This window comes from Gasterosteus aculeatus, chromosome 18 (genome assembly GCF_964276395.1).
Source record: "Gasterosteus aculeatus chromosome 18, fGasAcu3.hap1.1, whole genome shotgun sequence".
NCBI lineage: Eukaryota > Metazoa > Chordata > Actinopteri > Perciformes > Gasterosteidae > Gasterosteus > Gasterosteus aculeatus.
In genome coordinates, this window is record NC_135706.1 from 3,224,075 (window position 1) to 3,237,463 (window position 13,389).

Genomic DNA, 13,389 nt, shown 5'->3' on the forward strand with positions numbered 1-13,389 from the left:
TGGTGACCCCTTCTATTTTCAGACGTACAGTATACACGTACCGACAATGTGCCCATTGGCCAATGGCAGATAATAACAGCAAATGTGCCTTACTCGCTGCCATTTTATAGATAAACACTTATGGATTAGTTAAGAAATAATCAGCAATCATCAAGAGTACATCCATCACAGACAGTAGATGGGCAGACGATTAAAAAATGAAGTATACCGGATATATTGAAGGTTGTTGTAATGGAAAAAAAACAGCATTAAAAACATATTTTTTTATGATTATAATTATAGATCTTTTTCTGTAAGCATTTGAAATAATACCCTCATGTTTTGGTCGAGACAGCTATGAAAAACACAAATTGTTAGAAGGAGAGCACACATTGTGTCCCAAGCAGTCGGGAAAAATAGTTTACTTTTTCTTATTTCTACCAAGCAAGATGATTCAAAGCTAATTTCACGCTAACAGACTGTGACCACAACAACTGAGACGTAGATTGGTTTCTGCCGTGTCACTAAAGAGCCGTGACATGTTTGGTTGTCATAAGACGGGAGGAGACGCGTCAGCGTGAAGCACCAGCTCACATGCTCCTTTGTTCCTCATAAACATCTTTATAAAGCAGCATAAGGGGCCGTGACAGGCAAGGTCCAACAAACTCAACACACATCCTGCTCAACAACAATGCAGCATCCACAGGTTATTATTTTACGCTCTTCTATCGCTCAGCTGAAGACAAAAGGCTCAAAAAGGCAAAAGATCTTTGCTTTGAGGGTCCACAGGAAGAATATTGCAAACCTCAAGCCTTTGTGTCGTCACGAAGGTTCCTGCAGCGTGCAGCTTCTACTTAAGGAGAAGCATGCTGGCTCGCATACAGCGGGAAAAAAAAGGCACGTGGCATATCAAAAGCATTCTACCTCACATAATTCACTCTGACAAGGAGCTTGATGAAAGGACTCCCACGATACCACCAAAGAGAGACGTCTCGTGGTCTTTACTCACCCACAGACCGGTTGTCTCCGGCGGTGAGGTTCTGGGCGCAGACGGCGGTGCCGGGGCCACAGGCGGTTGACGGTGAAGACTCGCAGAGCTTTAGCGTGTAGCTCACCTTATTATCCTTGTCAAAAGCCTCCCATTTATAACTGCAACACAGGGAATACAAGAAGAGAGGTTAAGAGAGGAATTGCTGATTTACAGAGCTGTCCATTTGAAATAACAATACATATTTCTGTCTTGTAATGTGAATTCTCTTTAAAAGATTATTCTATGCACAAAACGTATGGATGAGAAACGATTTCCATTATTTTTTTTGTGTAACCAAAACAAGGAAATGAAATGCAGTCCGCCTGACGTCACAGGCCGCTGGTCATCATTTCAGCTTTATTGCTGTGTCAATATTTGAACAGCAGCCGCCTGAACAGAGCTCCAGTTGAAGGAGCACAACAGGCAACAGGCTGCAGGCCCTCATTTGAACTGTGACACCACTAAGGCCGCACAACAAAGTGAGTTGTGTCTCGCTCGTTCTTCCGGCTCCAGAGAGGAGAACCCGTCCCGTCACGGTCCGGCTCGCTCGTGCCATTTAACGTCGCTAACATTTAGCGTTAGCTTTGTCAAATGTGACGTTAGCGGTCAGCAGCATTTCACCAGGATAACAACACGTGATATCGTAACTGAGATGAATGTAAGACCCATTTAACAGGAGCCAGTCATATGTGTTGTCAAATAAGCAAATAAACCACCGACTGACGTATTGCTGAACTGAACTTAGTGCGAGTATCTGCGCGGCCACGTAGCAGCCCGACGCGCTGTAACGTTGCGCGTAACGTGTTTAGCGGCGGCGGTGTTGTTTCGGTCGGAGGTGTGACTGTTAGCTAAAAACCACAACGTTACCTGCACAGGTCCCGGTACCACGGGCTGCTGCCGTCCTCCTCCGCTCCGGACCGGACCGACAGATCACCCAGACACACCGCTAACCAAAGAACCAGCTTCAGGGGCGACAAACGACTAGATTCACACTGAAATAACATGTTTACAGCGGTGGGTAGCAGTCTGTGGAGCCTAAGACGACATGATACGGCAGTCTATCTGCCGTGGAGCAAATCAGCAGGAAGTGAATCCAGCACGTGACACGCAATCACGTGACTCTCACGATGCCAAGCGGTGCCGCCTTCACGGTCTGTGGGGAAACTTCTTCCCCACAGACCAAGTTGTGGCGCGCAAAGTAACTTGTTAATTGTAAATTAATTACGCAGAGCGATAATAGTTCAGTACAAATCCTCGTAGAAAGTCCTGCGTGGCTCTGGAGGGGAGCTATCACGTGTAGAGATATACTGATTATATCTTCAGAGTCTCAATAACAAACCACCTCAGCACTAGTGACTAAATACAATTAATGCTTTTTTATGATGAACATAATTTTCTGTGAGCTGATTAATCGACCAGATGCTAAATGCCGAATGTTCGGATTTAACTATATGTGGGACTAAACTAGACACCTAAAACCCCTAATTGACCGGCCCGCGACTAATACACCATTTAAAGATAAAACATTAGAAACAGAAGATATGTCTACCGTCTTTATGGCACTTGAAGGCATCACTATTGATAACAAGAACAGGCCGTCATAGGAAGAGCTATGCTGCTTTTCCAGTTACGCGTCTGCTAGAGTATGTCCAGTAACACATGCGTGCAGCATTCCATACCATACCATTATTTATCCATAACCATCTATACAACATCTTTATTCAGTAATAATTTCATTAATTTGTCAGTTTGTCAGTTTGATTCAGCTAAGATAAGATTCAGCTGCCATTGCCATAACCACACCATTTACACGGAGCCTTCACGTGTCACACTGCGCCCTCTAGTGCCCGAGAAAGAACAGCAATAAAAACTCACTCATTGCTTGCTTATTCAAGGACAGTTGTCCAAACAATGCTGGATATTTAACAATCCTCAACTACTAGAAAAGCTTGCGTGATTTTAATTTTAAACACACGTATTTATCGTTGTTAACTTACAAAAAAAACATATTAAAACGTCTCCTCGTGTTTAGGGTGTTTTGTTTGGAGCCTTTATATAATAGAGGGGCAGAGGAAAAAGACGGGTAAAAAAGTTCTCAAACTAAAGTCAAGGAGAGTGTATTTACATGATGGGCATACTACAGACCCTAGACAACCACAATTCCCCCCCTGTCAACCCATTTTTGAGCCTTGATCGGATATGGCTTTTGCCACCCACGGGTCTCTCACAACAGGAGCGTGAGAACACATTTGTATCATTGCGATGGCAAACTGATGAAAACTAAAAACCGAGCATTCAAAGAGATTCAAAGATTTTTATTGTCATTTACACACCGTTTACACCCTGTGTATTGAAATTCTTGTGCTTGGCTATCCGGAAAGCCAACCAATTTTTAAATAAAAATAGGAATACAATATTTACATAAATGTACATGAAATAAAAAATAAAAAAATGAGATGAGGATAAGGCAGAAATGAGGTGACGAGGAAAAGTGCAAAACTGAGCAGGTTTTAAAAGAAAAAACTTAAATTAAATGAAATGTGTGCACTATAAATTAACAGTACAGTGACAGTAAGTGAATCCTAACAAGCTAAAGTGTAGACCAGTTGTGAATTAGGTGATAGAGTCCTCTCAGCGGCTCTAATGGCAGTGGGGAAAAAAGAGTTTTTCAGTCTGGTGGTCCTGCATTTGACACTTCTGTACCTCCTGCCTGAGGGTAGAAGCGTAAACAGACCATGTTGGGGGCGGGTGGGGTCTTTGAGAACGGAGGCAACTCTCCTGTGAACCCCGCGGTGGTAGATGCTCTGCAGAGAGGGCAGTGGGGTCTTGATGATCTGTTCTGCTGTCCTCACCACTCTCTGCAGGCGTTTGCGGTCCACGGTGGATGTGCTGCCGTACCAGGTGTCCAGGTGAGGTCCTCACCTGGACACCCAACACAACTGGTCAAGAAGGCTCAACAGCGGCTGTACGCCAAATAGGTTCTGCCGAAACTCAACGTTCCCTCTTTTGAGTTTGTGTCATTGTGACATGCTGAATCAGATTTGTCTAAACTGTGGAAAACTCATATCATTCGATCGTTGGATTCTGATCACTTCAACTAAAACCTCATTGGGAAGCCTCGTTGTTAATGTCCAGCGTGAACAAAGACATAGATTAAGACCTGGGAACTGACTTTTGAAATCCTGACAATTGTGAATCCATCCTGAAGCCTGCACCCAAAGAATAGACGCACAAAATCAGAGAGAAACAGCCAAAAGGCCGAATGGCGAACACCAATCAGGAGCTCCTAATTAGGGAGAAGTAATCCCACCTGTGCAGAAAGCCTCGCGGGGCCCTGAAAACATGCAGCGGATGCATCGGTGTTCACAGCTCCTGTCCTGGTTGCAGTTGTGTTGCATCATGTGGTTCCTGACGTTCGTCTGCACGTTGACAGGTACGAGCTGAAGCCCTGAAACCGCACGTTGCTCAGAAAAAAGATGGTTATTCTGTTTCTCTCCATGCAGCTGTTGGTGGTGCCCCCACACAACTAACCCAGGGCGCCACCGGGAACCTTACAGGTTTGTGTTGGCTTGACTATTTTATTTATTTTTAACTCTTGACCATTCAAAAGATTCAGGAGGAATTCGTAGCAAGGGTGTGGATCGCCTCGTGTGAACACGGCAAAATGAATCTCCACAAAAGGTCAAATCTCCCTTTTTTTTTCAGTCGCCGTCGTCCCCCAGAATGTGACTAATCCCACAGCAGGTCGGTGCTTGTCGGTTGTGTTCAGACTCTTGTGTATAAAAACAACGTAATAAAGTTCTACATTTCTGCAGATCCAGTGACGTCAATGCTCAAGCCGAATGGAACCAGTGCGGAGACCTTAGAAGGTACATGTGGGATTTGTTAAATGTTTTTCTTATTTTTCAGGAATGTACAGTCACATTTTTTTTTATTTTTTTTTAAATAGACTTTCGCGGAAACAGACTTGTCGGAGAGGGAGATATTCTGATTTCGGTAAGCACTTTTTAAAAAAGGCTTTCATGAAGCGAAACACCTCTTCGTCTCCGTATTTTATTTCTAATCCCATCTTTTAAACCTTGTTACATTCCAGGAGGACAGGAATGCCGTGAGCAACCTGTGGCTTGACGCCATCATGCCGTACGCCATCAGCAGTGAGCTGGGTGGGTTTTCGTTTTTGATCCTTCTGTCCGACAACTAGAGTGCACATCACAACTATTCTTTTCTCTCCGACAGCTAATCGAGAGTCTCACATCCTCGATGCTTTTAAGATGATCTCGGATGCCTCGTGCATCCGCTTTGAACCGCACACTACACAGTTAAATTACATCGAGCTCTCTGAGGGCCGCGGGTGAGAAGAGTGTGTGTGTGTGTGTGTGTGTATATATTTCAGTGATAGTTTGCCACGTAGATGTATGACTCTACCAAAGGCCTTTTTTATTTATGCGTGAATGGGCTCTTGTTTGCCTCTGTAGCTGTGCCTCCTTCGTCGGTTGTCAAGGAGGAGCTCAGCCGGTGTACATGACCGACGAATGCAGCACGGGCAACCTTTGCCATGAGATCCTTCATGCCCTGGGACTGCATCACGAACACACCCGCAGGGACCGCGACCAGTACGTCTCTGTGCAGTGGGAGAACATCGCGCCAGGTGAACACTTTAGCCACGTGGTCTTTTTGTGAAACGCTCCCTGGTACCGAGCTGTGCTTCCTGCAGCGGCAACGTTCTGCGTGGTTTGTGGTTTTAAGGCTATGAGGCAACACGAAAAAAGGTAGTCAATGAACACAAGTGTAAGTTTTTTTTTTTTTTGTTTTTTTTAATATTTGGCCGACTCTACTGAATTTTCCAAGCAGGCAAAATGAATCATTCCTTTCTGAATTTTAAAGGGAAAAAGGGGAACTTCAAGATTGTATCTGGAGAGACGCTGAACCTGCCGTACGACCTTGAATCCATAATGCACTACGGAAAGTAAGTACCGGTCATTCGTTTGCATTAAAACAAATGACCTAGAGAGATTCTTGGTAACTATTTGAACGTCTAAACCTTTTTTTCCCGCAGGAATTATTTCAGTAAAGATGGGTCTCCAACCATGTTGCCCAAGCAGAGTGCACCGCTTCTCGGTCAGAGAAAACGTCTCAGCCAGCTGGATATAAAGCGACTGAACCTACTCTACCACTGCGGTAACTAACTTGATTACTAAACAAATGTTACCTTACGAGTCTGTTCAGTGGTCCTTGACAAAATACAGAGTTGGTTTCAGGATTCTTCTTGGATTCACTGAGTGTCCCTGTTGGTAAACTACTGACTTGTTTTCCAACACATTAATACAGAATTGCTTTCTTGCCAAACAATTGGTCTTTATGTAGCGGCGCTGTTGTGAAATTCTCAAGCTTTAAATGTATTTTTCTTCCAGACGAGCGGACTCGAGCGCAGTGAGCGGAAATGACCATGACCTGTATTTGATTCAATAAAATTATTTAAATCCTTTTCATTTGCGTCTAAAATAATGTACTTTGTCCCCAAAGCATCCTATTAGGTAGTTTTCCCAATTAAAATAAAGGGATATTACTATTTAAATACTTTCACGTTATTGGGTCTGAAAGCGGCTGGACGCTGCCCCATTGTGGTATGTTATTTGTTTGTGTTGCAATACATTTTGAATATCAAACTTAAAATTAGTATTGAGTGTTTGATACATCTAATGGTTTTGCAATGAATCATTCTAGGATGTTTGCTGAAATTGGATCGCTGAAAATGAGTTTGACACCCCTGCCCTACAACCTTCATTGGTCCATAACTTCAAAACCCAATGAGCTATTAACACGCTTCTAATAACTTCTAATGCATCAGTGACCCAATGATGATTTCCTGAAATTTTCGTGAGAATCGGACCCAGCGTTCTTCACAAAATTCAAAATGGAGGAAAGTCAGGCTAGGCGCATTTGCATACCATGATTGACTTTTTTTGTAGAGCATATCCAAGCGCACCTGTGTGCAAAATTTCAAGTCAATCGGTGAAACTGGGCAAAAATTTCCCCAGAGGGCGCTAGAGAGCCATTTTCTATCCCCAAATGCGCAACCCCAAGAATATCAATGTTTCGCACTTCTGATTCCCAAATTTCAAAAGTTTTTGGGCCTCAAAACTGGGATTAAAGTGCAGTCAGCTCAGACCCTAATAATCAAGTAAAATGATGTATGTGAATTAATCAATAGGGGTTTGTTGTGGTCTAACTGGGTCTTCCCTTTTCTCCTCGCAACTACCAATCCGGATAATATACAGGGAATATTCCATGTTCATATGAATTTAGTGATTTGTGATCTGGATTGAAGGGTGTGTAAAAATACAGCATTGTACCTCAGAGTGCGCCTCCTGATTTATGATGCCTGCTTGTGTAGTACACAGACCGACCACTGGGTGGCACTGTGGCGCATACTGTTTGTTTCTCTCAGCTCAGAGTTTTGTCTTATAAGCTCCCCCAGCTGGCGTTGAACTTCAGACCACTCGCCCTCTCTCTGCCTGAACTGCTGCTGAAGGGCCTCCATCTGCTGCCTGAGGGCCTGCACACGCACGCACGCACACACACACACACACACACCCACACAGAGTTAACTCTGGTTGTGACTCAGGTGCTGTGGGAGTATGTTTGTAAATGTTTGCACAGATTTATGCCATGTGGGCTTTTGAACTTATAACAAAAATCTTTTTTCAGGAACAGTGGCGGCTGGTGTAAAATGCTGTAGGTAGGGCAATCATCAATTTCAGCGAACATCCCAGATTGATTTAATGCAAAACAATTCACAGGATGTCAAAAACACGTCACTACTTTGCAGTAAAATATTTTATATTTATTAAACTTGTAAATATAACTTCAACAATCTTATTTTTGTCACCCTTACAGGCAATTCAGTATAATAAGAAATATATATAAAGTATCAGTATGATCTAATATGTACTGTGTATATATATATATATATATATATCAGTCGTCTCATTTGTTTGAGAATGTTCCAAAATATCATCCGCCTTTCGATACCAGCCTTGACACGAACGTGCAAGTTTGGAGCAAAACCAATGTTGCCCCAGGCTGAGTCTAGTTAAGGAAGCTGATTGGCTAAAAGTGCTTTTTAGACTTGCCTTCTACGGGCAATCCTGAGCTTGCCCCTAGCACAGCTAGAATGTGCGTATGACTGCCGGGTCTTGCAAGAAATGCATATATTTTGGGCAGATACCATCTTTTAAAACTTTTTTGGGTGGCCATCCGGCACTGATCAGGAAACGGCTTGAAGCTGATTTGGTTTGAGTTCCCTAAACTACATAATCACACCATTTGTGGTTGGTTCTTGTGCAACGCCTAACTATATATATATACCTAAATAACCTTTTTTTCTGGTTTATCCCAGCAGCACCCTGCAGCGATCTGCTTCACCTGCACTACATCATCTACATCAATCTATGGACGGTTTCACATTTCCTTCATCCTTGTATTAGAGGGCTAACAATTTAGTGCTGCTACCAAAGAGCTCATTGTCTGCCTAATAGAAATGACCATTTCCATTAAGTGGGGGGTGAACTGCTTTATTGTTTCTGGTTGAGAAATGCTTCGGCTCTTTGTGGAGCAACACTGCAACAAAACAGGCTGACAAATACATACAGATTATGCAGGTGTTTTGAAATATTTTTATTGGAACAGACGTTGGTCTATTTGGCTGTTGAGACACAGACGCTGCTCTCATGCTGCTGGTTTTAGTTGCTCAATTCAGATTTATTGCTCTGATTTGATTAATTACTTTTTTGGGGCCATTAACAGAGTTTGTCTTTTCGGAAAAACGTTGCATTACAAAATAACCAGATGGGTATTTGACTTTGGACCACATGGATTTTATGTTAAGAAAGAAAGATCTGAATCATCCAAAAAATATGTTTTGCTTGTATGTTGGCTAAGACACTTTCTTTCCAACCAAAAGCTGACCTGAACTTCCCCATTTTCCAGTTTGTGTGGAAATTCCCTCAATGCGTGCGTTCTTTTTGATATGTCTCTGCCTTCAGGTTTCCTTCTTGGTTTCGATCTTCAACATAATCTCAGCTCCTGGACATAAAGAAAAATACAAAGGTTACGAGGCAAAATAATATAAATTGCCTGAATCCTTTCAGGTGACCTATGCCTGAAACCAACAGTTATGTAAAGAAACAATTAAGAAAACACGTTTTTTTGTGGAGCTGAACTTAAAGGTTCACTTTCCACCTATAATGATCATGGAAAACTTATTTTTATTTATAGAACTAAACCACCATAACATTTTTTAAGACAAAACAATACATGGTAAAGTAAGGATTGGGCGGATTTTCATTTAAATAAATGTCTATTGAGGTGCCATCTATCACCATCTATTTCTAACACGAAATGGCTTTGCAGGGTTGCAAGTGGTCGTCTGTGGTGACCAATGTAGGTATTGGTGCACTTCATTACTACGCGTTCTGTTTACCTACAAAAAAAAGAAAGCATCCATTGGTTTACACTGATGAAGACTCTGGTCCTGGTTCTGGATCTCTGGGAACATCCATCTGTCTTCCGCCTTGCTGCCATAATCAGCCTCCTGTCGATAAATATGGGAATCCTGGAGGCTGAGGCAGGGAGGAGGGGATGGGAGCTTGGGAAACCGGTGACACTGGGATGCTGGGTTATTTTCATCCTCCCTGCCGCTGCCATCAGCACCAGTAGTGCTTCTCGCATTGGAATGTGTGGGAAATGTGCTGCATTTCGTAGGTGTTTGGACTTGACTTGACTGACAGAGGCAAAATGCCGCTGTTGTCGTAGCAGTTTGCTTTTGACCTTTACCCCAGTTTGATCTTGTGCTGCTTCCTGGCCTCCACCGGAAAGGATGAGAGTGTGTTATTGTTTCATCACAGCGTGCGGATGGACTTTCCACAGCGGAGCTTGAGACCTTCTCCGTGGGGTCGTCAGTGATCTTAAAACTAACAGTAACTTCCTGATTTCTCAGGGCCCTAACGGAAACCTTGTTGTCCCTCATATGGGGGGGGGGGGGGGGGGGGGGGGGTGTTAAAATGATGCTCTAAGTTTGATTCATACGCAGCGCCGGGGCGTTGGGGTGTCCAGATGTGTGTGTTGTTCCGCTGCCGGGATGGTTCCCATAGATCCTCCGAGGTGGCACCGCAAGAGCTCTCGGGCATTTTTTTATGAGGTGCTGCAAATTCGAACTGACCTTTGACCTCTTCCGGATCAACAATCAGTCCTGTGGTTTCCCCCGTGTTTTCCATGTCTCGGCGCCGCACCCCTTTTCTCCCTGAAAAGATCGCAATGCGGGTGATTGATCAATTGTGCATTTCACGGTTGTCCTCTTTTCCTTTGGACTTTCTCCCTTGCGATTGGCTGTCTTTGCCTGTTGTGGCAGGAATACGAGGGATCTGTTTTAGTTGCATGGGTGGAGTGTCTCTTTGGGGCACGGGGGGGAGGGTTGGAGTAAGTATGTCCTCGGCAGCAGAGCTGAACGGCTGTTTGGGTTCTTACACCGGCTGCCCTCAGCTCTCCGGCCGCGGTCAGGCTGAGAGGTAAAAGACCGGAAGGTTCGAAGCTGCGATGCTTCGTCTTTAAGTAGCTCGCACGAGGCAGAGGAGCGCCGCTCCGTGCAGGAGGTTGACCTGCGGCCGGGCTGTTGGCGGCTCAGGGAAATGCTCGCGTGGGCCTCCTGCTGGTCGGTGCTCTTGAGAGCATTTCTCTCCATCCTGGAATGGAATGGAATGGATTTTTTTTGTTAGTATACTGTATGTTAATCTGTCCCAGTCAATGAATTAAAGTAGTAAACAGTAATACAAGTTTATTCTGTTGCATCATTCGAGGATTGGTGATTTAATCCATTTTGTCCATGTGGAAGGTGAGCTGTAACCTGCCACTTGTCCGACAGTTCTTCAGGTCAGTGCTGTGCACACAATTTATTGAATATACTTGCTCAGAGACATCACACGCTTTCAGCTGCTCCTCCACACTCTACCTAAAGATCAGACAGAAAAAAAGTATATTTAAAATAACAGTAAAGAAATACTAAATGATATCAACGCAGAGATAAGGGAACAAAGCCGTGGCAAAGTGTTCAATATATATTGCAGGTTTACGAGTAACAGATCCAAAGACCTGCAGAGCTGAAGGGTCCTTGTCTGAGTACCTTTCTGCTGGGTTTGCGTGGGGGCCTGACTGGATCCGAGTCTCCGTCTCTTCTTTGGCCTCTGTGGTGGTGCGGGAGTGTCTCTGGTCTGGCGTCTCCTCTTTGGGTCTAAGCCCATCTGAGAGGGAGACAAGTGAAGCACAGTGCTGACAGATCAGAAAGAAGGGCATCTGCAGGATGGGAGGAAAGCTTCATCACGTGCACCCCTTTCAAGCCAAAGGTATGCGATTGGAGGAGTGCCAAACATGACAGCCTGCTGTGAGATAGTACGGATAACTGTGAGAACATTTTTGGAGTGAGTTACAGCAGAAGGTAGAACTTGGAGTCACAAGTGGGCTCGACAATCTGAGAGCAGCAGTCAGACTGTCTGACAGTCCGACTCTTGTGCCGTGAAGCTGCACGTCTCAGAATCAAACACTAAAAATAAGGAAATAAAAGAGCCACGATCACGTTCCTCTAGGTTAACGACTATTGTAACTAAATAATGTACCTATTAAATATTAGATTTGGAATAAAAATACAAGGAACGTTTATTCTGTGTTTATTTTGGCCATCCCTGTGTAAGAAAACCTCTCACTTTAGAGCTGCAGGGTCTGACAGTTTGCCCAAAGTAGTCCGGGAATCTCACCAGATGATTAATAAAAAAATGAATTGAAATAGACAATATTCTTTGTTTATGGTCATAGGATGCATCCTTTTGAATTACAAATGTCTCATAACCAGTTAAAAGCCACTACAGTGTGAAATCAACATCTATTTCAAACGGTTGAGAATACTTCAGTCTCCTCATCAGTGTCCAGTTTATTTGCCACATTGAAGAAGAAGAAGAAGAAGAAGAAGAACATCTGCAGACGCCAATCGATGCAGCAATATCAACATAATCATTTTGCCATTTTAGTTTATGAGCTAACTTTATGAGAACACAAAAACTAGAGGCACAACATACAGGTTTTATTGAATAAGAAGGACTGGATTACTAAACTTGTTAAAACGTTCACTTTTTTCCATTTCTGTGCCATGAGGTAAACAAGGTACACGTCGTTGACATGTTGCTCTACATTGAACGAGGTGTTACTGTACTTATATTTTCCTTTAAAGAAAGCATCGATATCTCCCATGATGAGAAGAAACAAGTCTGCCACTGTCATGTCTGTGAGTGTGTGTGTGTGTGTGTGTTTCCAGATAGAACATGAGGGATATGGTGATATGATTCAACATGAAATTGCCTTACTGTCACAAAACTAATCCTCCAGAGGTGTCGCTGTTATTAAGCCCTGGGCGACCAACCTTCATCTCCTGCAGTGTTTGCTGAGTAACTCACAATTAAGTCGTTGATGTAGGAATGTTCAGGCCCGGCGGCCAAATTGATGGAACACTAGTAATGAAAAAATGAACAGCAAGACGTTAAGAACATTTTTCCTTTGGACACAATTTGGGCAAAATGATAATATCTGACTGTTCTTGCTGAACCATTGGCTAGAGTGATGCAGCAGTAGCAACCAAATCGTTTGGTTTTCTTCGTCGAACTTGATTGTTTGCTGCATACATTCATTGCAAAGGTCCTACTTCTCCAGCTGCAACCGTAAGCTCACTGCCTGGATCCCATTTGAAATTAAGAGTTTAAAGATTTGGTGCAGCAGAATCTAATTTAATCTAAGTCTAGAGTCCAAACGAAACTGCTGTTTAAATACAATCACACCTCCCTCTGAGCTCCTTTTAAAGTTGGCCGAAAACTATTCAGTTAAACCCTGATTTAATCGCGGTGCAACCCGAGACCAGACTGATTCAATCACAACTCCAGTTGCTCAGTGTGAAGTTTAAGTACTAGATCAAAGCCAAACATGATATAAATCCTCCAAAGTAAAATCATTCGATGACATGTATTTAATTATGTTACAGGTACTAAAACTGCTGATGGCTTTGATGTGTCTGCAGTCTCATGGAAGGGGGGGGGGCCTTTAAATCATGATTTAGGAGGGAGCGCACGTCTGTAAAACCTGTTTGACTGCAACGAGCCGCCTGAACATGCAGCTGAAGCGGAGAAGGAGTTTGAAGCGTGAAAAGTTGGTAGGCAGAGTTGCGTGTGAGGCCGAGGCCTAACCCCCCCCCCCCCCCCCTCTTCCTCCTCCTCTTCCTCCTCCTCCTCCTCCTCCTCCTCCTCCCTCAGGACGCAACATTCCATGCAACCTCGCTTACTTTTCCT

The 13,389-nt window shown here is 43.7% G+C and overlaps 2 protein-coding genes and 1 long non-coding RNA gene across 8 annotated transcripts in view; 1 reads left to right on the forward strand and 2 right to left on the reverse strand.

Moving 5' to 3' along the window:
- The window catches only part of igf2r (insulin-like growth factor 2 receptor), a 33,952-nt gene extending 31,758 nt beyond the window's left edge, over nucleotides 1–2,194 (reverse strand). For all 6 annotated transcript variants that reach the window (XM_078093969.1, XM_078093970.1, XM_040160184.2 and 3 more), the window contains exons 1-2: nucleotides 1,877–2,194; nucleotides 989–1,128 (exon numbers count right to left, since the gene is read on the reverse strand). In XM_078093969.1, the coding sequence (XP_077950095.1) occupies nucleotides 989–1,128; nucleotides 1,877–2,013 (277 nt within the window). In that variant the 5' untranslated portion in view covers nucleotides 2,014–2,194. The remainder of the gene's footprint in view (nucleotides 1–988; nucleotides 1,129–1,876) is intronic.
- Nucleotides 2,195–4,275: 2,081 nt separating this feature from the next.
- Nucleotides 4,276–6,498, forward strand: LOC120807645 (hatching enzyme 1.2). The gene is made up of 11 exons (XM_040159882.2): nucleotides 4,276–4,442; nucleotides 4,513–4,566; nucleotides 4,715–4,753; nucleotides 4,825–4,878; nucleotides 4,959–5,005; nucleotides 5,103–5,172; nucleotides 5,246–5,360; nucleotides 5,485–5,657; nucleotides 5,894–5,975; nucleotides 6,066–6,187; nucleotides 6,421–6,498. Exons 1-11 carry the CDS (start codon nucleotides 4,352–4,354, stop codon nucleotides 6,441–6,443), a joined length of 870 nt encoding a protein of 289 aa, XP_040015816.2. The 5' UTR covers nucleotides 4,276–4,351; the 3' UTR covers nucleotides 6,444–6,498.
- A 2,069-nt stretch (nucleotides 6,499–8,567) lies between these two features.
- LOC144389429 (uncharacterized) lies at nucleotides 8,568–13,274 on the reverse strand. The gene is made up of 3 exons (XR_013453478.1): nucleotides 11,187–13,274; nucleotides 9,496–11,015; nucleotides 8,568–9,094 (listed from the first exon to the last, which is right to left on the reverse strand). It is a non-coding gene; the product is annotated as an uncharacterized LOC144389429 (long non-coding RNA).
- Nucleotides 13,275–13,389: the final 115 nt, after the last annotated feature.